At 33.8% G+C, this 27986-nt stretch overlaps 1 protein-coding gene across 4 annotated transcripts in view; it reads right to left on the bottom strand.

The window, feature by feature from the left end:
• The window catches only part of SMCHD1 (structural maintenance of chromosomes flexible hinge domain containing 1), a 146862-nt gene that overhangs the window by 90843 nt on the left and 28033 nt on the right, over positions 1-27986 (bottom strand). For 2 of the 4 annotated variants that reach the window (XR_004277866.1, XM_032309219.1), the window contains exons 6-18: positions 20367-20481; positions 20128-20247; positions 15669-15835; positions 12828-12918; positions 11921-12131; positions 9720-9840; positions 9451-9634; positions 7965-8159; positions 6124-6237; positions 5440-5546; positions 4381-4463; positions 4097-4210; positions 48-125 (exon numbers count right to left, since the gene is read on the bottom strand). Coding sequence is in view for 3 of the 4 variants with exons in the window: in XM_032309219.1 (XP_032165110.1) it covers positions 48-125; positions 4097-4210; positions 4381-4463; positions 5440-5546; positions 6124-6237; positions 7965-8159; positions 9451-9634; positions 9720-9840; positions 11921-12131; positions 12828-12918; positions 15669-15835; positions 20128-20247; positions 20367-20481 (1700 nt within the window). In the remaining variant the exon portion in view is untranslated. Of the gene's footprint in view, positions 1-47; positions 126-4096; positions 4211-4380; positions 4464-5439; positions 5547-6123; positions 6238-7964; positions 8160-9450; positions 9635-9719; positions 9841-11920; positions 12132-12827; positions 12919-15668; positions 15836-20127; positions 20248-20366; positions 20482-26622; positions 26752-27986 lie in introns of those variants that run through there. The other 2 variants (XM_032309221.1, XM_032309220.1) reach the window with 2 other exon arrangements.

Raw genomic sequence — 27986 nt, 5'->3', positions numbered from 1 at the left:
TCAACATAATACTGATATAATTTTTAGCTTTCAGAATAGTAACTCACCCATTTTTTTAAACCAGTAAGGCCATTTTCCTCCATGTTGACTAATATGTGAAATGATTTCTTTATTTCCATTTGAAGCTTAATAAAAGAAAAAAGAAATATTTATACCTTGAGAAACTGAATATACAACATGAATATGAAATGTCACACTGGCATCAAATATCTTTATTTGTTGTACATCTTTAGAAACTGTTTTGAAACTTCAAAGGATTTAAAGCTATCCTATGCACAAGTGAACGGCATAATGAAAATTATTCACTTGGTTCATTAAAATTCCTTTATTTCAATTCTTAAAAATGTTTCTGTAAATAAGATTCATTGGTACAAAATATTAGAGATAATTTTCTTTTGATATTTAAAATAATTTTCCTTAAGAGTTTCTAAGACTAAAATATCAGCTTATTTATATAGAATTGCTAAGATCTAATGACCTATTGTTATGTGAAAGAAGGAATAAAAACACACATACATATAAAATATGCTACCTTTTTTGTAAGAAAGAGTAAGAAATAATATAAATATATTTGTTCCTGCTCAGCATTATAGCAAGAAACACAGGAAAGATAAGCCAAAAACGAATAAAATTACTACCCAAACAGGGAGAAAGTAAACAGGGTAGAGGGATGACATAACTTCTCTGAAGTTTTATTTCTGACTTTGAAATTATATAAATGACTTAAAAATTGAAAAAGCAGAATTAAGATACAGCAATTCATAAACAAAACAAAAACATACATCAAGTCGCTGACAGAACCACATTAAAAAAGGATGATTTCAAGTGACTTTGTTTTTTATAAATATTTCTTTTAAAGAGAGGAAGAGGAAATTCAAACAGACTCCGCAATGAGTGGGGAGCTGAACATGGGGCCCAATCCCATGATCCCAAGATCACGACCTGAGCTGCAACCAAGAGTCAGATATTTAACCAACTGTGTCACCCAGGTACCCTCAAGTGGCTTTATTTTTTTATTATCAGTCAATAAATTCAGCACACCTGGATGATACAAGTCATGTTCATGGATTTTTTTTTTTTCAAGATTTTATTTATTTATTTGACAGAGAGAGAGATCACAAGCAGGCAAAGAGGCAGGAGAGAGAAAGGAGGAAGCAGGCTCCCTGCTGAGTAGAGTCTGAAACGGGCTCGATCCCAGGACCTGAGATCATGACCTGATCATGACCACTAAGCCCCATGTTTATGGATTATTAGGATGACAATAAATCCAACTGATCTACAGATGCAATATAATCCCTATCAAAACCCAATACCACTTTTTGCAGAAATAGGAAACCAGTACTAAATATACTTGGAATCTTAAGGGACACAAACAGCCAAAACAATTCTAAATAAGAAAAACAAAGTTAGAGAACTCACATTTCCTTTCAAAGTTTACTAGAGTTATGGTAATCCAAACAGTGCACTACTGGCATAACAGGAGATATACAGATAGCCTAGAAATAAACTCCTGAATGTATGGTCAAATGTTTTTGACAAGAATGCCTAGACTATTCAATGGAGAAAGAACATGTTTCTGATTATTTGTGCTATGAAAACTGGATATCCACATGCAAAAGAAATTAATCTATATAAATTAAACTCAAAATGGATCAAAGAACTTAATATAAGAGCTAAAACAATAAAACTAATCTTAGATTAAAAAAAAAAAAAAAAGGCTTCCTAACACTGGATTTGGCAATGACTTCTTGGATAGAATAACAAAGGCAAAGGCAACAAATGCAAAAACAGAAAAATCGGGGGCACCTGGGTGGCTCAGTTGGTTGAGTATCTGACTCGGTTTCAGCTCAGGTGGTGATCTCAGGGTCATGAGAACCACCGCCACATTCGACTATGCAGAGCCTTGCTTGGGATTCTTTCCCTCTTCCTTTCCTCTCCCTCCCCTTCTGTGCCCCCATTTGTTCTCTCAAATAAAATCTTAAAAAAAATACACACACACAGAAAAACTGGACTACATCTGAATTACACTTTCTGCATCAAAAAACACCAATAGGTGAGAAGGCAGTCCACAGAATGAAAAAGAAAGTATGTCCAAATTATACAGTATCTGCTAAGGATTACCCAAGTATAAAGAACACCTACAACTCAACAACAATAAAAAAAAAAAATCCAATTAAAAAATGAGCAAAGGATCTGAATAGACATTTTTCCAAAAAAGACATAGAGATAATCAATAAGCACATAAAAAGATGCTCAGTTTCACGCATTATTAGTGGAATGCAAATCAAAACCACAAATATCTCACACCAATTAGGATGCCTTTTACCAAAAATCCCCAGAATACATGTTGGCAAGGATGTGAAGATACTGAAACACCAGTGCATTGCTGCCAGGGATGTAAAACAGTGCAGCCACTGTGAAAAGCAGTTATGATAATTCCTCAAAAAGTTACACATTAAAATTACCATATGATCTAGCACTCCACATCTGGGTATGTATCCAAAGGAATTGACATCAGGGACTCAAACAGATATTTGCATACCAATGTTCACAGTGGCATTATTCACAATACCTACTAAAATAAAAGCAACCCAAGTGTCCATCAATGAATAAATGGAAACAAAACATGGCACATACGTCACTAGAATATGATTTCATGTATTTTACTATGATACCTAAAATAGTCATATTCATAGAGACAGAAAGTAGAACAATGATTACCAGGAGATTGTGGGGAAGGAGTGATGGGGAGTTATTACTACTGAGTTTTAGTCTGGGATGATAAAAAAAGTTCTGGGGATGGGCAGTAGTTAACGGTTGCACAACAGTATAAATATATTTAATGCCAATAAACTGTATATCTTACAATGGTTAAAATGATAAATCTATGTTTTATATATTTTAACATAATAAAAAGTATTTTTGATTGGGAAAAAAAACTATGAGGTAGGAGAGGCAGGAGAGTCAGAGTCACAGAGAGACTGGAGAATGTTATACTACTGACTTTGAAGATGGATAAATGGGCCACAAGCCAAGAATATAGATTCTAGAATGTGGAAGAGGAAAGGCTGCCCTAAAGCCTCCAGAAGGAATACAATCCAGCCGACACTTTTTTTTTTTTTTTTGACAGAAAGAGAGAGAGAGAGCCCAAGCAGGGGGAGCAGGAGAGAAAGAAAGAGAGAGAGAGGGGGGAGCCCAATTGCAGGGCTCAATCCCAGCACCCTGGGATCATGACCTGAGCTGAAAGCAGATGCCCAACCGAATGACCAAGGTGCCCCCATCAATACAGCTGCCACTCTGATTTTAGTCAATGAAACCCATCCTGGGTGTATGATCTACAGAGCTCTAATAAATATATGTTGTTCTAAGCCCCCCCTACCCATACACAAAGTTGGAGAAGTGCAATGTAGAGGGTGACACAGGACAAAAATACAAGTATATCAATAAGTTAGCCAAACAGCCAAGGCTGAGACACCTAACAAATTTATACAAGGTATAAATAATAAATGATCACTGATTAGTTTTTAAATGTTGGAAATAAACATACACTGAATAAAATATTGTGTCTTTAAAATTCATGGATGAGACACACAAGTATATAATGATAGAACAGATTATTAAATATAAGAAGTAAAAATACTTTTAGGCAGTCAAGACGAAAACAATGAACAGGAAACAAACAAGACAATTCAAATCAGGGAAATACAAGATGAACAATATCCAGTTCTCTTCCACCAGGCCTCTAATTTAAACCAAGTATTTCTACCCTACAGGTTCAGAGCCATAGTTTTTTTTATTTATAATATATTTTGTGGATTATCTAATCTGAATTCCTATCTAATACAAATTCCTATAAAAATATACACCGTATCTTATTTTAGTCCATAGTTACCTACTTGGGAAAATTCAGACTAGAGTTTAAAAAAAAAACAAACAAACAGAAAAATCATTTAAAAATTTGTCATAACACATTTGAAATTCTGAACTTAAATCTACTGTGTTTATCAGAGTGCTAAATCAATGATTATATGAAGATATTAAAACCTGTATTACATTAAGAACAATATTAAAGATCCAAGTTAGTTTGCATACTTACAATGTAATATAACTTTGAGCTCAACCAGGAGTTTCTTTGACCCTCCATGACTTGTTCCTGGAAGCTTTTGCATTGCTTCCCCTTTTTTATTCAGTATTTCAATTCTTAATGCACCTATCAGTCCAAAATTTAAAATAAGAATGTCTTAGTTACACCCCCCAAAAAAAAGGGATGAGCCTGCTAGGTCTTAATAATGCATTTTAATTTGTCACGTCTTTTACAAATTAAATACATAAAGCACATCAAAAGCATTTTTTCCATATTAAGGGGGGAAAAAAACATACCAATGGGGGTTCCAGCAGGTCTAATCTCATTTGGCAATAATTCATCTCCTTCAGGCCAAGTTACTGACAATCTATCAGGGAGCCTATTATGAAACAAGCACATTAATGTTTCATGAACTATGTTAATTATGGTCTTAATGAGATAAAGAGAAGTCAATGGAAACTTGAGTATTTATTTCTGATATATTTTGAAAGGTTAAAGTTATACTTCTATATGTTAATAATCTATAAATTTTTTCCTCCCTAACTATTACTATGGCTCCTGAAAATCTCTTGGTATTAAGAATCAGGAATTGTCAGGATTTGTCCATTTTTTGGTGGTTTTCTGCTCTTTTATAATACAAGTTACCTTTGGAAGAGAAGATAAACTTTTAAGAAGAAGAATTATTAGTGAGATTCACTAAGAATCAAAATGACTGCATCATTAGCTACACCCGAGGTACAAACAGGGGTGCCTGAGCAAGCATCTGCCTTCAGCTTGGGTCATGATCCCGGGGTCCAGGAATCAGGCCCCGCATCAGGCTCCCTGCTCGGCTGGAAGCCTACCTCACCTTCTCCCACTTCCCCTGCTTGTGTTCCCTTTCTCACTGTGTCTCTGTCAAATAAATAAATAAAAACCTCAAAGAATAAAAAAGAGAGCTACAAAGAGTTTTGTTTTTCTACTTTCCTTTACTTCTCTTGTACTATTCCCCCCATAAATCTTTACCAATCTTACCTAACTAATCTTAACCTCTCAACAGTTACTACAATTTTCTTCTAGTTGTAGGTCAAACCAAGTTGTTTTCTAACATACCAGATTCATAGTGCCTCTAACAGTAACACTTTAGATATAGAAAAAGGAGGAAATTTTATACAAAACAAATATAGGAATCTGTTTCACAACCAGAGCTCTCCTTTTTTTTTTTTTTTAACAGCAAGAAGTTCATCACAATGTATAAATCTAAGACTACAATGTCCTATTATGTGTCCATAACAACATATTCAAGAACAGTTAAAAGCACTATAATTCATTTTCTGCTTTCTTGTTATTCTTATCCTGCATTTTGAAATGTGAATTACCTTGCCATTTCATCTTCTACATATTTTTTCACAGCTTTCTCAGCAACTGTCCTATCGAGCTTTGCAATTGGCACAGTTTTTATTTCATCATACAGTGCCTGAGGTTCCTGGAAAAAAAAAAAATTTACACCAACATTTCAAAAAAAACGATTCAAATTCGGCTGCATAAAAACTTGTTTCTTTGGAAGAAACGTATTATACTCTAATTCAGTATATATATCATAATAGCTATTATTAACATTATACCACATAGTATATTTCTATTTTTCATGTAACCTCCTTAGGCATAATTAAATATCATTCAAATATTAACAAGAACATGGGAGAAGGATAAAGCCCACTTTAGTTTTGGAGTTATTCACTCCTGAGAAAGAATTCTGGCTCCAATTTTTACTCCAACGTGGATGAAATGTTTTTACAAATTTACAATGCTTTACAAAATCACTTGGACAACTACAAATAACATACGCATGTTTGTTAAATGTTGGGCATCCAGATATTAAGCTTTACAGATTATTTAAAACACCAAATAAGAAACATAAAAATTCATGCTAACCATACTTTATCCAACAGTAAAAACCAAATGCTAGCATATAAACTACAGTATCTTTATTTCAGCATTAAACAAAAGTAAGCAATACCAAGAGACTTTCAACAAAAATGTTTTATTACTTGCTATCTTACCATTGCAATCTGAACCTCTCCTCCCGTGGCATATACTTCTCCATCATGATCACCATAGAGAAAAAATTTTACTATGCTTCCATAAAAGAGAGGAAGTGTCTTGATTGTCTTGACCTAATATTTAGTTATTGGAAAAAAGGCTTTTAGTTTTTACCAGAACAGGCTTAATATTAACAACTATCTCATAGAACTGTTTCATTCAAGGGAAAAACTCGGTATCTATCAGAAAAATTACTGAAAAAAGCATCCTAATATTCTAATAAAGTTATATTTATTTATATTTACTTATGTAAGTTTTCCACTTACTCTAAACAAATCTCCGTAAAGACACAGTGGCTTCTTCATACAAAAATGTCATAGCTTTGCATGTTTTCTAAAAGGTCCATAAATCCTTCAAAGTTAATTATGAAAGCCAATATCCTTCAAACCCTTTTTCTCCACAAAATCTTGCTTTCAGACTATTGAACAGTAATTACAAACTCTGACAAATTCTTCCTTTTAAATTAAGTGGCTTAAAGCTTGCCAATGGTATTTCCTTACTTGGCCTTAAGAATCTAAGAATAATTTTCATAGAAACTCCCAAGAAGGACTACCATAGTTCATACAAAAATCTACTTTCTCAGCTCATTTCTTAACTATTTCCTTCCACATACAACAGACTGCAGGACAATCCAACTTTATTATTGGCTGTTTTGCTGCACTTAACCTCTATCATTGTCTGTGCTCAGATTATGGTCTTTGAGAAAGCACCTTACTCAACAACCATACAGAATTTGACAGAAGTGATCACTTCCTCTTCCTTGTAAATCTTCCCTTGACTTCAGGGATACCATATTCTCCTAGTTTCCTTATATCTCATCAGTTTATCCATTCTATTTTCCTTCACTGGCTCATCCTTTTCATTCTAACCACCCCCATATATTGGAAAAACCAGGCTCCAGTTACACACACTATCTCTCTGGTGATCACATCAAATTCCAAAGCTTTAAATATATGATGATGACTTGAATTTACAGAATCAATGGATGCCCTTTGACCTCTGTAATACTTGTACAAGCATCCAAGTCTCTACCTCTTTCAAGGTCCTTACAAATGCACTTCTTGCCCAAAGAATTTAATGATTTGCTCTTCTCCCAAGGCCCATCCAAAGTCAGAAAATCCTCTCTTCTCCCTCCAAACTGCCAAAGCAGTATTCATCTCTCTTTCCATAGCACTTATTCCCTTCTCATTTACTATTACTTATATTTAGGTTATGTCTGATTTTAGACTATCATATCCCCAAGGATGAAAGACCTCACCTAGATCTCTTCATTCTCCATAATATGGTCAACAGGCAGACTTACAAGTGGCATGCTCAATAAAAATTTATTTAAAAAATTTGTTATTTCATATCACATAAAAAAATTAAGACTCGGCATTTGAGTAAAGTTTAGTGCAAGAAAAAAATAAAAACTTTGCTAATTGAGACTTTGGGGGAACAAAGAGTTATCTAAAAACTGCCATGCTAAATTATATAATTAAAATCAGTTTGTGGGGCACCTGGGTGGCTCAGTGGGTTAAAGCCTCTGCTTTTTGCTCAGGTCATGATCCCAGGGTCCTGGGATCCCTGCTCAGCAGGGAGCCTGCTTTCCTTCCTCTCTCTCTGCCTGCCTCTCTGCCTACTTGTGATCTCTGTCTGTCAAATAAATTAAAAAAAAAAAAAATCAGTTTGATCTTTTCATTCTTTCCTGGCTCCTGAGGAATCAAATACATGCATTATTTTGTTGTTAAATTCTAATACTAAATAATAATTTAGTTTTAAATTCTATTAAAAATTGAATCTAGAAATAAGTTAAACCTACCAGCTGTCCTGCTTTGTATATTTTTCCATCCCATTCTATTGCTGAGTATGTCGCCCAGGGGCCCTGCTTTTTAGAAGGAAGATCAGGACGTGTAATTACTCCTTTAAAAGATGTAAATTTTATTTGTTTGTCATACTTTTCATGACAGTCCTTCAGCCATAAAGCAAATTCTCTGTCAATTTTCATTCGCTGCTCCTGTAAAAAATTTATTTAATGTTCTATGAAATATAGCTACTAGTAAACAAATATAACTGCAAACACTGTCATTCATTCCTTTTTTCCTCCCACATATCCCACCCTCAGAAAACCTAAAAAAAATTAAAACATGTTCCTGGAGCTTTTTCCCATATAATTTTAGATTTCTAACAGAAGCATTGCTAAGAAAGAAAATTTTTGCTATCATCTTTGGAACCAAGGTCTCAATGGTTACTACCAATAACAAAGATTTCCTTTCCTTGTATAAATGCTAGAATAAACCAAAAATGATGAACACTGGCTGCCTAGGAGAACGAGAACTAGCTGGCTGGCTATGGGAAAGTGATAAGCGGAAGGCTCCTTGCTGTGAACCATACACATTCTCAACAAAGTGATAAAAATCTCTTTCCATTTATCAAGTACAAATATACATATATATAGTAAGCATATACAGTATATCTATAGTATGAAAATATCACTGGGGGAATGACTAGGGAGAAAAAAGCCTAAAAATCTTCTTATGAGGAGGATAATGAAAAGAAAGTTGAGAAACACTACTGTACAAAACACATTTTTCCTTTTAGTTACATATTTTATATACATATTGCCTATTCAAGAAAGTTAAAACATGAAATGAAAATGAAGTATTTTCTAATAATACTTAAGAAATTTCTTACTGTTCTTTGCCCTGTTGGGAGATAAGAGATTTATACTTAAGCATTAGCCATTTAACGCCTGTCTTTCAAAGAATTAGTAAGGAAGAAAATCTTCACACTACATGCTTTCATGGAAGATAATACATAAAGTTAAATTTATTTCTTCTTATATACCTTACTCTATTAATATATCATTTCCAAATAAAAATGGGACAAGATTAAAAATTATTTCACCTTAAATTTTTGTGACTTATAGTTGGAAAACCAGTATCTTAATCATTAAAAAATTAAGCCTACCAAATTTTTATACTGCACTTTAATATATAGCTCTTGTAGTATATAATATTGTTCTCATACGCTTTCATCAAATTCACATGCTTCTGTAGCTTCTACTCACTGTCAAGGTCTTGATATTAAGATCTAAATAAAGATCTTTACATTTTATCCAAACACACTCTAATCAGTTTGAAATTTTTAAGTAATGTCAACACATAAACGCTCATGAAAAAAATTCATATATTTTTCGATTTAATAAAAAGCATGTAAATTATCAGTACAAATCTATTACTTGTGACTTTCACTGTACCTAAAATAGAACATATGCAAATATTCAAGACTGATATTTAAAATCATACCTGTCCATTTAAAATCCTTGTAAAAAGCGTGTTCTTATCTTTCAATTTTAGCTCAAGATCCATAAAAGTCAGTTTATTTGTGCTGACCTGGAATTTGTCATTAGTGAATAATGCACCAGATATTCTATTATAACATTCAATTGGTGAAAGCCCTCTCTTCTTTGGAGGAGTACACCAGTCAAAGCTTGAACAGAACAAAATATTAATATTATAATTGGTAAAAATTAGATTTATAAAACAATGTAATTTCAGCAAAAATCAAAACTTACTCTTCAACAGATGTATATGGTATTAGCCGTCCATTCCAAAAACATTCAAAAATAGGCCTTTTCCCTCTTGCTGCTTTCTCAAGTATGAAACAATCATCATCATCATCTTCATCTTTTAATTCTAAAGCAAAGGCATGAGTGGAGCAAACTGTTTATTGCTATAAAATTTATGCAATTTTTTACCACTGAGTAACTAACTTCTTTAAATGAAATATTAAAGTTGCTTCAGAGAACCTGTATCGAAAACTCATAAGATCTCTCACACTGCTTACTGTCTATAAAACGTAATGACAGCTTTACTCTTAGTTTGCCCTCACACAGGCAGATTTCCAAAGTGGTTCCACATTACCAATGGGTGTCTATGATTTACGTCAATATATAGTTACTTATATACTTATCAATCTGTGTTAGGGATACTACACTAGCTGCTGAGCCTGCAAGCTTTAAAATCTATTTATAGAGTAAAAGGATCACACATGCAGAGATTATACCCTATAGCAAAAGCCCTCTTCCCTAAAAATACAGAGGTTTGAATCCTGTACTTCAAATAAGAAGTTTCATAATTCTGTCAGAACTAGTACGTTCACATAACAATCACTGGGAAATCTAGTGTCTAGTAGCAACAACTTTGCCTAGTATGAACAAATCAATCAATACTAAATTTAATTTTATTTTAAATACTAACTTCTCAAACATCAGATTCAGGTGATACACAGCTAGAATTATTATGTTAAAAAGCATCAAACACATAATTAGCACAACTGCCTATAACATTTTTATGTTTCTTACCAAAACATCTTCATATACTCAAATAAGGATCAAACACTATGATCCTGAAACAGTCAACACCTTAGCTATTTTGGCTTTAAGGCACCCACCCAAAATAAACCCTTCTTCCCCCCTAAAAACATAAAGAAGTTCCTTTCTATCAAACCAAATCACTTTGCTTTTAGAGAATCCCTCTGGATCAATCAACCGATTGGTTCTTATTTTAAGATCTCATTTGAAGAACTTTTTGTCTACAGCATACAAAAATTACAAATGTCAAATTAAAAAGGGCTCAGCAAAATCATGGGAGGTACAGCCACTGAGTAATAACTTACTCAATAATGCTGGGCACTATTCTAAGGATTTGCATTGGTGGTTTCTTACCTAACATTCACAACACCTCAACAAGGAAATAAACTACCTCCCATTTCACAGATCGAAATACGGTGATAAGGGGTAGTTTGTCAAAGTTTACACAACAGAAAGAGGCAAAGATGGGATTCAAATTAGGAAATCTGGTTCCAGAACACACAAGACTAAAAATACACTAAGCAAGTATTCTGAATGAGAAAGTTTTATATTATTAATCTATGAATTCAATGCAATTTCAGTAATTCCACTAGGATTTTTCAAAGGGAATATAATTAGTAATTCCAAAATTTATCCAGAAGAGCAAAAGATTAAAAATTTTTTCAAAAAAGAATAATGAATTTCCTATCCTACAGCTATCAATACATGGTATAAAACTACAAGAGTATCATTACTCACATATATAAACATAAAGTACATTAATAACTTAAAGAATCCAGATCTATGTACTTATAGGAACTTATTATTATTATGAAAATAATATTTCAAACCATTTAAAAAACAGTAACATTCAGTAAATGGTGCTAGGAAACCAAGTACTCACATGTAAAATATTAAGTCAAAGCCCTACCTCTTCATATATGCAAAAAAAAGGAGATTATAAATGCATTAAAAATTTAAGGATAAAATGGTTAAAAAATAAAACTACAGGATTGTTTTATAACCTGAAGTGTTAAGAAGGCTTTCCACAGCAAGACAAAATTAGAAAGAATAAAGAAAAAACTGGCATGATTAAGTTCAAAGCTTCTTTATAAATATCCACAAAGATAATGGGAAGACAATGTGGGGAACATTTAAGGATTAATATGCAGTACATAGCTAAAAGTTCATTAAGAAATCCATGTGAAAAGAACATATGTTCTTTAAAGCCAATGCTTTTTTTTATTCATCTGGAAGTGAATACACACAAAAATCAAGAAGCATAAATATTATAAACACCTAAGATACACATAAGGAACAAAGTTTAATTTAATCTAGCCTTAACAGCCCAACTAATAATTAATTGTTAAAAAATCCTAAATCACAACTTCACATTTTGTAGCTAAGATAACAAATTAACATACTTGACGGAAAGCATGGATCATCGGGGTAAGTTTCTCTATCATATAAGAAAGGGTGATATCGAATAATCCCTTCCACTACACCATCTCCTTCAACATGAGCCTTGAACTCAAAACTATCAGATGCTGTGTTTATATACAACGTCTGCATGTCATCTTCTATTTCCCTTAGGTTGACAATCTTAGGTGCCTTCCCCTTTTCAAACATAGAAATCTAAAATAAAAATAAAACAAAAATAATTAAATTCTATGGTGAATTCACTTTTGTTCTCAACTATGATCCAACAACAGAACAGGCAAAAACTTGGATTTATACAAGTAATCATGTAGCTTAATTATATATATATTTATATATGGGTTAAATAACCAGTAAGTAGCATCTCTCAATAAGGAATATAATATATTACTAAAAAAACAGAATGTAATCAAAAAAAGAGCAAAGCAGAGCTGATGAAGAGATACTAAGAGGTACATTTTAAGTTTCATGCTTGAGGTAGAAGTGGGACAAGGATAATGTGAAATTCTTTCCAGTGTGTGGGAAAGGATATTGAGAACCCAATATTCAAATGTTCTGTGCTTCTAAATCTTACTTCATTGTCGTAAGACTTCTATGAACAAAGAGAAACATTTATACCCTTTTTCTCCCTGCTTTGAGACATGCTGTTCAGCAACTACTCATATCTCTACAGAAGACAGAGGAAAAAGAGAAATCAAACACTATAGTAAATAAAGGTTCAAAACCCAAATACATCTAGCAATGATCTCTTCACTTAAATATCAAATTGCCAAAGTACTTTCGAGAAACACAGGGAAAGAGAGGTAATCTAACTGATTTTCCTTATCCAGAGTCACTTGAAACTGGAACAGATACTCATAATCTGTAATATTCTAAGAAAGATTTTTATCTTACTTCAATATCAATGTTGTTGAAAGGTCCAACTTCTTTTGATGTATGTTTTTCGTTTCCTTTTGGGCCATGAATATAGTAATGATAAATATGCCTAAAATACAGAAAAATAACTTTATACTTTTGATTTAATTTAATCTATAAAAATTACAGTTCTTATAATAATCCACAAAAAAATATTTTATAACTACTATTTGGTAGGTGCTAAGCACTATACTAAGCATTTATTTTTAGGGTGGGGCATGCAGGGGGAAAAGCGGAGGAGAGAGAATATTTCAAACCTGACATGGGGCCTGATCTCATAACCCTTAGATCATGACCAAGTGGAAATCAAGAGACAGATGCTTAACTGACTGAGCCATCCAGGCGCCCCTATGTTAAGCATTCTTCTTCTTTTTTTTTTAATACTAAGCATTCTTAAATACAGTATGTATCCTATTTAATGGTAAAAACAATCCTAAGATGGAGGTATTATTACACCTCATTTTATGGATACAGAAATTGGGATGCAAGGGGTTTATATACTTTACCTAAGGTTACAGAACTACAATTTAAAAGGTGGACTACAGTCCAAGCCTTTCCAACGTAAAAAGCCCACAAAGTGTATACCTTCCAAAAGTATAGTTTACCAAAAAAATGAAAACCAGAAGGCAGGAGACTATAATATAATTTACTTATCAGGAATTCTAGAAAGGATTTAAATATCAGGGAGTACGCAGGATTAGGTAATCTTTAAATTATCTTCTCAATATGAGTATCATCCTGTAACTCTCTTCCCTCCTTTCCTATAGCATCAAGACAATCTCACTCCAACATTCCCACCAAAATTGGTGATTTTTGAAGGGATAATGTTGAGTTTATTAGCCTTAATAAACTCAACATTATCCCTTCAAAAATCACTAATTCAGAATGTTTTAAAAGAGATTATTCATGGCTAAAACATATTACATCTATCATTACTCTTCAAACAGGAATTTGCAAAATTCCTTTGTATGAATTTTAATTTTAAAAAATTATCCTAGCTACTCTTTAAAACACTGAGATAAAAGGAAATCAGTGGAAACCTTCAGGTCTTTCTTCATGCACCCCAAAAGTGTTAACATCATTATCAACAGTAAGGTTAAAATAACACATTCAGAAAGAGTGCTGTAATTAGGTTAACAGATAGGTTTCAAAGAATGGTTAAAATAATAGGTTATTATTTGTTGAGCAAGATTATATTCTAATTATGTGTTATGTACACTGAGTTCCTTTAGTTAAAAGAAATAATTACAAAATAGCTAATGAAATAAAATAGCTAATGAATAAAAATTCCCAAGTCCTATTTAAAATTCTTGGGTTACAGTCAATAAACATCAATATTCCACAAGAGAAAAGGTAAAATAAATAAAAATATTTTCCAGATGCCGGGGTGGTTCAGTCAGTTAAATGTCTGCCTTCAGCTCAGACATGATTGTAGTGTCCTGAGATCAAGTCCTACATGGCGCTTCCTGCTCAGTGGGGAGTCTGCTTCTCCCTATACCCTTCCCTTGCTTTTGCTCTCTCTCTCTCACACACTCTCTCTCAAATAAGTAAATAAAATCTTAAAAATAAAAAAATAAAATAAAATAATTTTCCCATTAAAGAAAAAATTTAAACTATTAGTAGGCATTTATGTATAAAATAATCTTAAAAGATAAAATAAAATAATCTTAAGCATAATCACCTTTTGAATAAATGTGAAAAAACACTTTAAAAAAATGGGGTGGGGGGCACCTGGCTGGCTCAGCTGGTGGAGCATGCAACTCCCGATCCCAGGGTTTTGAGTTGGAGCCCCATGTTGGGTGTAGAGAGTATTTAAAAGTAAAATCTTTAAAAAAAATTAAAAAAAAAAAGTGAATTTCGTGCAGATGTACCCATTTCTGCAAGACTCAGTAATGTGGACTAATGCAAATTACTGAAGCAATCCACTAAATGATACTTACTATTTAACTACGGGAAAAAACTAAGAACCATTAAATATTCTGATGATTTGTTCTAATGGAATATGTTATACTCTCTAAAAGTTTTCCTGGAATAGATACCCAAAGATTTATTTTCAGTACTATTAATACATTTGCATACATTCATTTGATTAACATTTACTGAGCATCTACTATTTAACAGTAACACTAGGGATATAGCAGTGCATTAAAAAAAGTGCATAAAATTCCATTCCAATGGGGGAAGGCAGAAAAAAAATGAAAATACATGGTATGGAAGATTATGATAGGTGCTATAAAGACGACACAAAAGGGGAATATGAACATGATGGTGCTGAATTTGATACATTCTGAAGTTTATTTATTTTTTTAAAGATTTTATTTATTTATTTGACAGAGAGAGAGAGAGATCACTGAAGTTTATTTTAAATTTTATCATAGGTCTTATAAGCCTGCCCCTCAAATGATTATCAATATGTTACAGGTAATCAATAAATACTTACAGAACAGAGAACTGTTTAAAAAAAAATTCTTTTTAATTTAATTTATTTATTTGACAGAGAGAGATAGATCACAAGTAGGCAGAGAGGCAGGCAGAGAGAGAGGAGGAAGCAGGCTCCCCGCTGAGCAGAGAGCCCAATGTGGGCCTCGATCCCAGGACCCTGAGACCATGACCAGAGCTGAAAGGCAGAGGCCTAACCCACTGAGCCATGCAGGCACCCCAGAGAACTGTTTTAATGCCATCATTAGAGTACTGGTTACTGCAAGGAAGAGAAGGAAATGAGACAGAAGCAGAGCACACAGCCAAGAAGTTTCAATGTATCTCTAATATTTTCCATCTTAAAAAGAATACATAGCATCATGTCCTGAATCAAGTACTTACGCTAACTGTCTTGTCCAAAGAAGGAAATAATTTTTCAAGTACTGTATGTGTTCTGGTTGTACTCCTGTGATAACCACAGCAGTAAAGCTATCTTTTTCCTTCTCCTCTAAGATAAGATGATGTAGAAATCTTTCATCATCATTTGTAATGTGAACAGAATCAGATGGCTAGGAGAGTGAATATAAATACAACAAATTAAATACACTTAATGTAATATACAAATAACATTTACATTAATTCTAATATGATTCACTTAGTTTCATAAATGGGCTTCAAAAAACTTTTGAAGGAAAATAGCCCAAAACAAATCAGCTGAGTATGTAGCAATGCTGTTAGAACAGGATATTTTAACACAGACTGCTAAACTGGCATACATACAGGAGCACCCTATTACCACAATGCTGATTAAATCAATTTTAGACTCATAAAAGGTAAAAATGTATTTGTGTGTGTGTGTGTATACTGAGTTTAAAAATGCTGAAAAAAACGGAAGATACTTACTTACCCTAGGATGGAATGAGTCCTTACTTGGGATACCTAACACTTAACTTGGTAGGGACAAATAAATGCCCAGCCCTCCATGCTCAAGAAAACTGGGATGTAGGCTGAAACCAGCTGGCTTAGCCCAAAGGCACTGTGTTTAAAAGGCAATAAAATAATCCTGTACCCTAGTCCACTTTCAGAGACTCTAGCTTGCTTAGAAGGGAAGTGGGGAGGGGAAAGAGTAAGGAGTGTTTGTGGATAAGAATTATGAATGTCTTGATTTTTACTCTAAGACTTTATGTGTTAAAATTACATGCATATATACATACTACGTATATTGCTATATACATAAAGCTTTTAAGGATACACACTAAACTATTATATCTAGGAAGCTGGCTGATTTTTTAAAAATAAGCATATATTACCACTTCCTAAAAATAAAAACAAACCCTCCAAAACCATTCCAATGCATCCCTATACACTAATATTATAGCTACAACATATAGTATACAAGTAATATTTTATATACTCTGAGAGCTAGTGGATTAGCTTGAGTTTACTAGTGATGTAGGTTCATTACCAAATATTTATTGAACACTTCCAAGTTCTATGACTCAACATGGACACAAGGAAGATAAGAATTAGACTAGTGCCCTCCCTCCCTACAAATTCTGATAGATGAAAAACAAATGATTACAAAACAATGTGCCGTTATAAAGATATGAACCAAGAGCTACAGAGTTAAGAGTTAAGAGGGTAATGTTTACCCAGAACATGAATAGAACATTCTAGCCCAATGAGAACATGAAAGATTTGAGAGTATAAAGCAAACAAGGTAGTTTAAAGTATATGATAAATACATGATGAAAGAGGAGACTGGAAAGGCTGAATCAAGCAGTGACAATGGATGGAAGGGAGGGCAGATGAAAAACTATGTTAAAAGACAGAACAGAATGGTGAATGATTAACAGGATTATAATTACTAACTACTTGGTCAGGGGATGCTGTTAATTGCAAAGAGTAGTTGGGGGAAAAGCGAGAAAGAAGGAGGAACAGAAAAGGTTGGTAGATAATATTTTATTTCAGATGTACCAAAAGTGAGATATTCATGGAACATCTAGAGAAAGGCATCTAACTGAAATGGGAAATGAGTACCCCAGACATGATCAGTTGGTATTCAGCATCCATTCATCCCCCCTTTTATAGTCCCTTCCTGGACTACAGAGACTGGAAAGCCAAACTCCCCTTTCAGACTTTTCAGACTCCCTTACATTTTAAGTTGTGGGGCACATTAGGTTTCACCAATTAGATGTAGCAGCCAAAACATTAGAAGAGGAAAATGAGACAAAGGCCATTTCCTGATATTTCTTTAATGTTTTCTGTTATTACACCAGGTACTGAACAACTGATATCCAGGTTCCAGCTTCAAGCGTTAGCACTGATAAAACAACTATTATAGCCAAAAGGTCTGTGTTTTGGTGTTAGAAGAACTGCAAGAGCAAGACCTTTCCAACTCCTGGATCACAGATAAGGCAGGATGTTTCTAAGTTCCTGAGCCAGTGGTGGTCCTCCAGCTACATAACTGTAACAGATGTTGCAGCATCCCTTGAAGGTCAATTCAGAGGGTCCCATTATCCTTCTCTGAGGCGGAACGTTCCTAGCCCTTCGAATAATTATGCAAGCATCTAATTCCCTTTTCTAAATCTTTTCTGTTTGAAGTGTCTAGAATGATTTTTCCTCGATGGAGTCCAGCCTGATTCAGTGACTCAATCTTAAAAGCCTTGACAAGAAATACAGTTCGGAGAATTGCTGGCGTTAAGCAGCATGTATATTGCCCCTAGAAAAAGCAAGACTCCTGGTTGTAAATCAAGAGCCACCAACTCTATACACAAGACTGTTTATGAGAGCTGGAGAAGCCCAAAAGTAGGCTGGAAAAGACTGGCCAGGGGAAAAAAAAAAAGGACCAGGGGCTTATTAGTAGTACCCATGAGATGTTTGTTGGCACAAATTAAGCACAAATTACAGGAAAAAATGGCAGAAGTGATGACCCAAGAGATATTAGTTCTACCCAAGGTGTATCACACCTGTACGGTTTTGAAAATCACTTAAATTATTTCCTATTTTTCACCTGTTTTGACATGGCAAATATTTCCACAAATATACCTTAAAGGTTTTCGTGGTGGTAACATAAGATGACAAAGATGGAATACTATTATGTAAATATAATAAGATGTGTAAATTGTAATAAATGCAACAAATTTAAAAAGGAAAAAAGTGGGATGAGCAAAATGAAGAACTCTCCTGGACAGAGGAGAATGTTAAGTTATATAGAAAAAAGTGGCTTATAAATATAAGAAAAGAATTCAGTCCACTTAATAAAGAAAAAGTATTATTTTCACCTGTCAAATTGCCAGCATTTTGCTACTCCCCTCCACGCCTTTTTTAAAAACAAGGAAATTATCAGATAGGCACTTCCACATACTATTTTCAGGAGTGTATCTGATTTGGGTTTAACCTTTTAGAAAAGCAATTTATAATCTACACCATGAACATTTAAGAAGTTCAAATTCATTGTCACTCTATTAAAATTATAATCTGTAAGAAGATAAAACTTATTTGGACAAAATGTTATGCAAGGACATTCATGGACATTCATGGTGTCCTTATTTATAATTATAATAGAATATTTATAATTATAATAGAATTTATAAATAGAATATTTATAATTATAATAGAATCCTTTAAGTTAAATGCTTAACAGAATAAATTACAATATAGACAAATACTATGAACCTAGGAAAAGAGTGTGTGTATAAAAATATTTCATAAAATGGAGAAATACCCAAAATGTTAAAGAAATGTGGACTCCAAAAGGTAAATATATTTTTTAAAAGTAAGTATATGAAAGAGATTAAGAGTACACTTTTCTCTCCCACGCCCAACTCAAGATGCCAATAAGGAGGTTTTATTTTAATTTCAATGTTACAGTGTTACATTAGTTTCAGGTAAATACGCTTATCTCGATGAGCACTCAGTAATATATGGAATTGTTTAGTCACTATATTGTACACCTGAAACTAATATATAACATTGTACGTTAACAACACTGGATTTAAAATTTAAAATTAAAAAAAAAAAAAAAACCCTGTGAGCATATAAGTTAGACGAGAAATTCAACTAGAAATTTCTTCCCAGAATGAGACAATTTTTAAGTTTCCTATACATTTTTTACAACTTGTTTTACAATCAGAAAAGAATTTAAGAAGCTCAAAATTACTTTAAAATAAAGATTTTAGGGGCACCTAGTTGTCTCAGTGGGCACAGCACATGACTCTTAGTCTCCAAGTCATGAGTTCAAGCCCCATCTTGGGCATGAAGCCTACTTAAGAATAATAATTAAAAAAAAAAAAAGAATAATAATTCTTAAAAAACATTTAAAAAATTCTAAACTGTTTCAAGTGGAGAAAAGTTGAATCATACAATAAATACTATATACTCATCACCATGATACAAATTTGTTAACATTATGCTTACTTACTAAAATTGGAATCTAATTACAAATATCTAACAGATATAAATAACTCATTTATTTCTCTGGAGCTCTGATTTCCTAAAAGCCTATCATCCTGTAACTGTTTTCTACTCTAACTTGAAACTGTTAGACCAAAAAAGATTTAAAAATTCAATCTCAGTATAAGGAAAAAAGTTTACAATCTTATGAGCAATTTCCGGGAACCTAGCTTTACGAGACAAGTTGCTGCCTGAAAACTTCCAGCCTGAAAAAGCATGTAAATAGTCACTTTTTGCTATTCACAAGATTAAAGGAAAAAAATAAAAAATAACACAATTTGAAAATGTCATACCTTCAAGTTTTTAAAGCAAGAGTTTAAGTATCTTGGATAGAAATTGAAAGAAAAATTGTCTCTATCATCTGTCCATCAGTAACAACTTTATAACGAGTTACAATGTATCATACCTTTCTGTTTCTAATATATCCACTATATATTGCCTCTTTATTTTTCTCCTTCTTCTCAAAATCTTCTTTAGAAAGCACAAGTTCATGAACATCTTGGGAATCTGCAGGTTTGCTTATCATCTGTTAAATATTAACAAGAGTACTTTAAAAATTCCTAAAAGTTAAACTGGTTAACACACTTAGAATCAACCTCAAAATATTTTTAATCAACTTTCATTTATAAGAAACCTTTTACTTACTCTGGCTGATTGTCCAACAAAGAAAACAGCCTGCTTGCCCCCAACACCAAAATAGGAAATATCACTATTTAAACTGCGTGGCACTGGTACTGGACGAACATATCCTGAATGATCACTAAAAATAAAACATTAATGCAGTGATTTTAAACAGGCTACTTAGATACCAAAGGAAATTGTTATCGAACTTTTATTAAGTGTTAATAAAATTATCCCCAAGCTAGACAATACCCTTATTCAAGGTAAAGGAATCAGAACCCAAAGTCAAGATACCACCTAATCCAGCAATTCTCAAAATATATTCCCCAGACCACCTGTTATCAGCATCACAAAAAACTCAAAAAATGCACATTCTTGGACCCACCCTACTAAATCATAAACTCTCTCAGCAAACAAGATTAAATAAATGCCTATATCCTTATCAATATTACTGCCCCTACAACTGTCCCTTCAAAATTGTTTACTGCTTCAAAACTTTAAAAAATATTCTCTGAAGAATATAGGAATTATAGCAAAGACATTCTTACTTCCATGTATCATGACAAAAGAACCTCTTATGGAACCATTAACACCACTCTGGAGAGTAGGCATCCGTGGTCTCTCAAAATACAGGCTAGGTGTCCATTCCCAATATCAGATATAAACAGAATTAGGGGTGAGGCCAGAACCCCTATTACAATGGAAAAGCTAAACACTACATGTGGCATAGCTGGAAGAATTAGAAAACACAAAGATACACTGAAAGTATGTTCCCATAAGAAATTTAAAAAGGAACAGAAAATGTCAAAGTGGGTATAAAAGACATGAAGGACCAAAGGAAAATATCTCACACAAGTGTAGTACTGGAAAGAAGAGAAAATGGAAAAACTACAAATATATTGGTTGACAGAGCTGGGAAATGCAGGAAATAGGGAGAAGTTGTAAAAGAATGCAAACTCTCAGTCATAAGATAAGTTCTGAAGATCTAGCACTAACACTCTATTGTATAACTGAAATCTGCTAAGAGAATAAAACTTAAAAATGCTCTCTCCAAAAAAAAAAAAAAAAAAGGTAAATATGTGAGGTAATGAATGTGTCAATTAACTAGAGGGAAGGAATCCTGTTTAAAAGAAAACCAGCAGTGCCTGAGTGGCTCAGTGGGTTAAGCCTCTGCCTTCGGCTCAGGTCATGATCTCAGGGTCCTGGGACAGAGCCCTGCATTGGGCTCTCTGCTAGGTGAAGAGCCTGCTTCCCAGCCCTCCCTGTCTGCCGCTCTGCCTGCTTGTGATTACTCTCTCTGTCAAATAAATAAAATCTTAAAAAAAAAAAAAAAGAAAACCAGAATACAGTTCAATATTTAATATATATCAATGTAAAAGGTGTAAGAACAAAAGATCAAGACAGTAAATGACAAGGATATTACTGCTGTGATGTACTAATACTGTATGTGAAGTGGACGTGAAATGGCATATTACTTAAGATAGACTATGACAAATTAAAGATATATATTTTTAATCCTAAAATTATAGTAAAACAAGAGTAACAACCAGTAATCCAACAAAGGAAAGAAATAAAATAGAATTACACACACGAAACACTCAATTTTAAATAAGTCGGGGGAAAAAAAAAGAACAAACATAACAATAATTGCAGTGAATGTAATTGGTCTAAATCCCCAATTAAGCAGAGAAAACTTTAAGACACAACTATATGTTGCCTACTATAAAGTGACAACAGGTTAAAAATTTGGAAAAAGACTTTGCATCTTAACACTAATGTAAAGAAAGCTGGAGTTGCTATATTAACATCAAACAAAGTAGATAGAAGATTATCACCAGGATATGAAGAACATGAAAACAAATACATGGGTAAATTAAATAGGTCACCCTTCTCCTCTTGAGTTTTTAAAATTATAGTAGATTGCTGAAATCAAAATAACACTATTTGATATGGTTCTCAATGTACATAGAGATAATACTTAAAAGAACTAAATTACAGGGCACCTGAGTGGCTCAGTTGGTTAAGCATCTGCCTTTGGCTCAGGTCATGATCCCAGTGCCCTAGGATCAAGCCCCACATCAGGGTTCTTGCTCAGCCAGGAGTCTGCTTCTCCCTCTCCCTCTGCCCTATCCTTCAATACCCACCACCAAGCCCCCACTCATTCTCTCTCTGATAAATGAATAAAATCTTAAAAAAAAAAAAAGAAAGAAAGAAAGAAAACTAAATTATAAATGGGAGAGCGTTAAGGAACCTAAATAACTTGGGAATATTTCACTTTCAAGTCACTTTAGGTGGTAAAATACCTTACTAGTACAATGTAATGTTTTATATATACAGTATTACCTACAGTGATTGCTAAAAAACAAAAACAAAAACAAAAAAATACTCAAAATCACTTTATAAAGAAAAAAGTAAAATATGGAATAGTAAAATATGTTCAAGTAATCCATAAAAAGGTCAGAAAAGAAAAATAAAAAATAAAGGAAACAGAAATTATAACATTACACACAAGTCCTATTACATATACCAGTAGTCAAGTAAATGTAATGATGCAAATATACTAAATAAAATTGGCAGAGTGACCCATTAAAAAAAGTTACAAGAAACTCATTTCAAATATAATGATACAAGTAGGTTTAAAGAAAATGGATGAGAAAAGACATACCAGATAAACCTGAGTGAAAAGAATAGCTGACAAACAGCACATAAAATACTCTTCAGAGCAAGAAAATTACCAGGGACAGAAGAGTATTACATAATGATAAAAGGATGTACTTACCAAGAATGCATAACAATTCTGTGTATACACAAAATAACACAAGTTCAAAATACACAAAGCAAAAATTCAGAGAACTGAAAAAAGAAATAAATACACTTGCAAATAAGGGGGGGGGGCTTCAATAAACCTATCTTAGTCACGACCACACAGAAAACCAACAAGGACATAAAAGTAGTTCTTTTATAATAACATCAACCAACGGAATCAAACTGACATTTACAGAACACTCCTCCCAACAACAGCAGAATATGTATTCTTTTCAAGAACACATAGAAAATTCCCCAAAACAGATTGTATCCTGGAGCACAAAACAATCTTGACAAATTTAAAAGAGTATATATAGAGTATGTTCTCTGACCATAATAAAAATCAAACTAGACTATCAACATAAAGACAAGAGGAAATATGTTAAGAACACTTGGAAACTGAATAACATCTTCCTAAAACAATCTATGGATCAAAGAACAAGTTGCAAAGGAAATAAAAAATACACCAAACTGTAGGCATATGAATATATAGCATTATCAAAACGCAGGCTATCGTGAAAGTAGTTCTTAAAAGAAAATTTATAGGGGTGCCCGGGTGGCTCAGTGGGTTAAGTATCTGACTCTTGATTTGGGCTCCAGTCATATCTCAGGGTTGTGAGATCAAGCCCTGTGCCAGGTTCCAAGTGGTCATGGAGCTTGCTTAAAAGTCATTCTCTCTCTCTCTCTCTCTCTCTCTCTCTCTCTCTCTCCCTCTGCCTCTCCCCTACCTCCCGCTCTAAAAAAGTAAGAAAAAGAAAAAGAAAAGGAAAAAGAAAAAGAAAATTCACAGCGCAAAATATTCACTTTAGATTATTGATTTGAGACTTGTCTAAGATTCCACAAGAATCTTGGGGCATCTGGGTGGCTCAGTGGGTTAAAGCCTCTGCTTTCCGCTCAGGTCACGATCCCAGGATCCTGGGATCGAGCCCCGAGTCGAGCTCTCTGCTTTGTGGGGAGCCTGCTTCCCCCTCTCTCTCTGCCTGCCTCTCTGAATACTTGTGATCTCTGTCTGTCAAATAAATAAAAATCTTTAAAAAAAAAAATTCCACAAGAATCTCTTCTACAAAAAAATCAAAATAAAACTAAAGCAAGGACATAAATAAAGAGCAGAAATCAAAGAATTTGAAAAGAAAAAAATTTGCAATCAGAAAAAAAATTTAATTTATCAAACACTGTTTCTTTGAAATGTTACCAATTACTATACACTAATAAACTTGAAAATTTAATGAAATGGACTAACTCCAAGTAAAATATAACTTCTAAAACTAAGTCAATAAGTAATATTATAACTCTGCTAACAAAATCAAAGTAATAGTTTAAAAGTCCTTCTGCAAGAAGCTTAACATACCCAAATGGCTTCCAAAGTGAGTTTTAAAACTCAAACTTAAAACAAAAACAAAACAAAACTCAAACTTTCATAAATAAAGTATGAATAAATAAATACAATCTCTTTAGAAAGCAATTTACTGGGGCACCTGGGTAGCTCAGTCAGTAAAGCATCTGACTTAGGCTCAGGTCATGATCGTACAGTCCCACATTGGGCTCCCTGCTCAGCGAGGAGTTTGCTTCTTCCTCTGTTCCTCCCCTATCCCAGCTCGTGCACGCTCTCGCTTGCTCACTCTCTCGTTCAAATAAATGAATACTATCTTTAAAAACAACAACAATTTGCCATTACCTTGTATATTGGAACTTTCATCTTTATAACCCACAAAGTTCCCTTCTAGGTACCTAAGAACGTCTGTAAATTTGGACTAGCAAACATACATAACACTGTATAACAGCATACACACATATGCACACACAATTATACAACTTACAAGACAGTATTACTCATAATGCCAAATGTAGTAGGGGAAGCCAAATGCCCACTGACTGGAGACTAGATTAAATACAGTATGATTTCTTTTAAATATACACAAAAGGATATTTTGTGGTTATGAAAAAAATGAACTACAGACCCACATAAAGTTGAAATCTTAGTAACCTAGTATTAAGTGAAAATACAAGTCCTTCGTAGAATTACAAATAGTATAATTATCCTTTTTTTGCAGCATCAAAAAATAAGCAAAATTAGATTTATAAAAAAATAAGGAAATAGGGATTTTGTCGGCCTTTGGCTCAGGTCATGATCCCGGGGTACTGGGATCAAATCCTGCATCAGGCTTCTTGCTCAGTGAGGAGCCTGCTTCTCCCTCTGTCTGCCACCACTCCTGCTTATGTGTTCTGTCTCTGACAAATAAATAAAATACAATCTTAAAAAAAATAAGGAGGGGCGCCTGGGTGGCTCAGTGGGTTAAGCCGCTGCCTTCGGCTCAGGTCATGATCTCAGGGTCCTGGGATCGACCCACATCGGGCTCTCTGCTCAGCAGGGAGCCTGCTTCCTCCTCTCTCTCTGCCTGCCTCTCTGCCTGCTTGTGATCTCTCTCTGTCAAATAAATAAATAAAATCTTTAAAAAAAAAAAATAAGGAAATAAAAATTCAAGACAGTGATTCACTTTGGTGAGAAGAAAAAAAACAGAATAAGGGGGGGCACACAGATGTACATTACAGAAAATGTGCTACTTACTGGTTTGGGTGGTAAATTCTGGTTATTCAGCTTATTAAATTTTTCAATAAATAAACCTTAAAAAATTCAATGCCTGAATTGATGAACTGTTATAAATTGTAATTTGTAATTAATTGTAATTAGTCAAATTCTATGAACCTGATGTCTATTAAGAAAAATAAGGAGGCGCCTGGGTGGCAAAGTGGGTTAAAGCCTCTGCCTTCAGCTCGGGTCATGATCTCGGGGTCCTGGGATCGAGGCCTGTATTGGGCTCTCTGCTCAGCGGGGAGCCTGCTTCCTCCTCTCTCTCTCTGCCTGCCTCTCTGCCTACTTGTGATCTATCTCTCTCTGTCAAATAAATAAATAAAACTTTAAAAAAAAAATAAGAAAAATAAGAAGAAGTAAATGGGTTTAGGGTGTCTGGCTGAAGCACCAACCTCTTGTTCTTGAGGTTGTGTGTTCAAGCTCCACACTGGGTGTAGAGATAACTTAAAAATTTAAAAAAAAAAATTTTTTTTAAATAAATGGGTTCTAAGACTTTAATTACCATGGCAATACTTCTAGGAAACAGGCTAAAAATACCTGACCCCAAATACTATCCTAAAACATATACGTAAGTACATAAAAGTTTAGAGAGAGAGCAGCTCCAAGATAAAACAACACGCATGTACTTAAATTGATTCAAGACTAAGAAATTCTGTTAACTGATAAGGAATGGACATAGTCACCAGGAAGTAAGTCTCCCTTTCAACCCAAACCATCCATGCAACTCTAACCCAGGGAAAAACCTTATCATGGCAAATAAGGTTGCGAATATAAATTTCGTTTCAGACTTCCATAATTAAATCCAGAAAATTTCCTGTACTCACACTCAAGGATTATATAAATACCCCTTCATGAAAGTAAAAAAAAAGAGGAAGATAATCTGACCTCAAGATAAATCTTGCATTGTAGAAGCAATCCTTTGGAGAATTTAGAAAGTCACCTGCCTCAGGAATAAATTCATATCACAGTCCAAAAGAATTTCAAAACACATCTCAATCAAATACTTGATACAATGTAAAATGACACTGTATCTTTTCAAAGTAAGAGTGTTCCATTAGAAGAGAGAAACAAAATCTGAAAGGAAACAAATCACAAAAGGTGTTGAAAGTAAGAAAAAGGAACAGGAGGTGTAATCAAATTAGTAAAAAGAAACTAAAAAACAATATATAAGTGGTGCCCAGGAAATAGGGTAGAGTGACTACATATGTATATTTACATCTCACTGTCTCACTCTACCAAAGGGAATAATAACCCCACAATAAAACCTTCACCTCCAACAAACTGACAAATGGCCACAGATCCCTATTAGAGCTTCTGGAATAAGTCTGTGTGACACAACAAAAATAACCAAATTAAAGCAGGAGGTCTAAATGTTACATACTCATTCTCTGAATTCAAATAATACAAATATCAAGATAAATGAAAGCTCATCTTCACAGAAATACACTGAAGACACAGGAGCTTTTTCTTTGGGAAAATTATGTTGAGAGTCCATTTCCACAACCTAAAAAAATGGCAAGGGAAGTGGGCCATGTGGCATGGTATTTTTATAAAAAAAAAAAATGGCTAAGTTGAGAAACTTTTAATTGCTAATTAAGTTGAAAGTGCAGAAAGTAGCACTAATCCAACATACGTCTGAATTAGGACCACCCAGCATACTTCTTCTTTCCACAAAATAATTAAATGAACACATAGTATTACAATTATGTTCTAGGTATCTAATTTGACTTCTAAGGCAATGATTATAATAGAGCCTATGTGATGATGAGCACATTTTTTAGGTTCAAGTAATGTTGCACATGTAAAGAGAGGTTTGGATTACAGGGGTGAATACATATGTCAAAAATCAGTTAAGAGAGTGACCACTTCTATAAAGGTAAAGTAAGGACCTATGAAAACCCGATCACTGATAAAACCAATGAAAACATCTGAAAGCACTGTCAAAAATCAACATTTTCAGAACTCTATTAACCAAAGGCTTAGAACAATCCAAGGAGTGTTTCTTCAAGATACACAGATGAATCTCAATGAGAACAGTGAGCTCTGTGATGTTTTAACATGCCCTATTCCATTTTCTTCTCACCAGTTCTATAGAAGCCTTGAAAACTGACAGCCCTGAATCATGGTGAAAACCAGCCAGCCAGGCAGGAGTCACTGGAGTAAATTTGGAGTTCCCTCAAAGCCCCTTCCCCCCCAACTGGCATTATTAGAGTTCTCTGACCTATGCCTAGGAACCTCCACTTGCAAGC

The sequence above is a fragment of the Mustela erminea genome, chromosome 13, assembly GCF_009829155.1.
Source record: "Mustela erminea isolate mMusErm1 chromosome 13, mMusErm1.Pri, whole genome shotgun sequence".
Lineage (NCBI taxonomy): Eukaryota > Metazoa > Chordata > Mammalia > Carnivora > Mustelidae > Mustela > Mustela erminea.
Note: the sequence above shows the minus strand (reverse complement) of the source record. Positions and strands in the feature narration are given on the sequence as shown.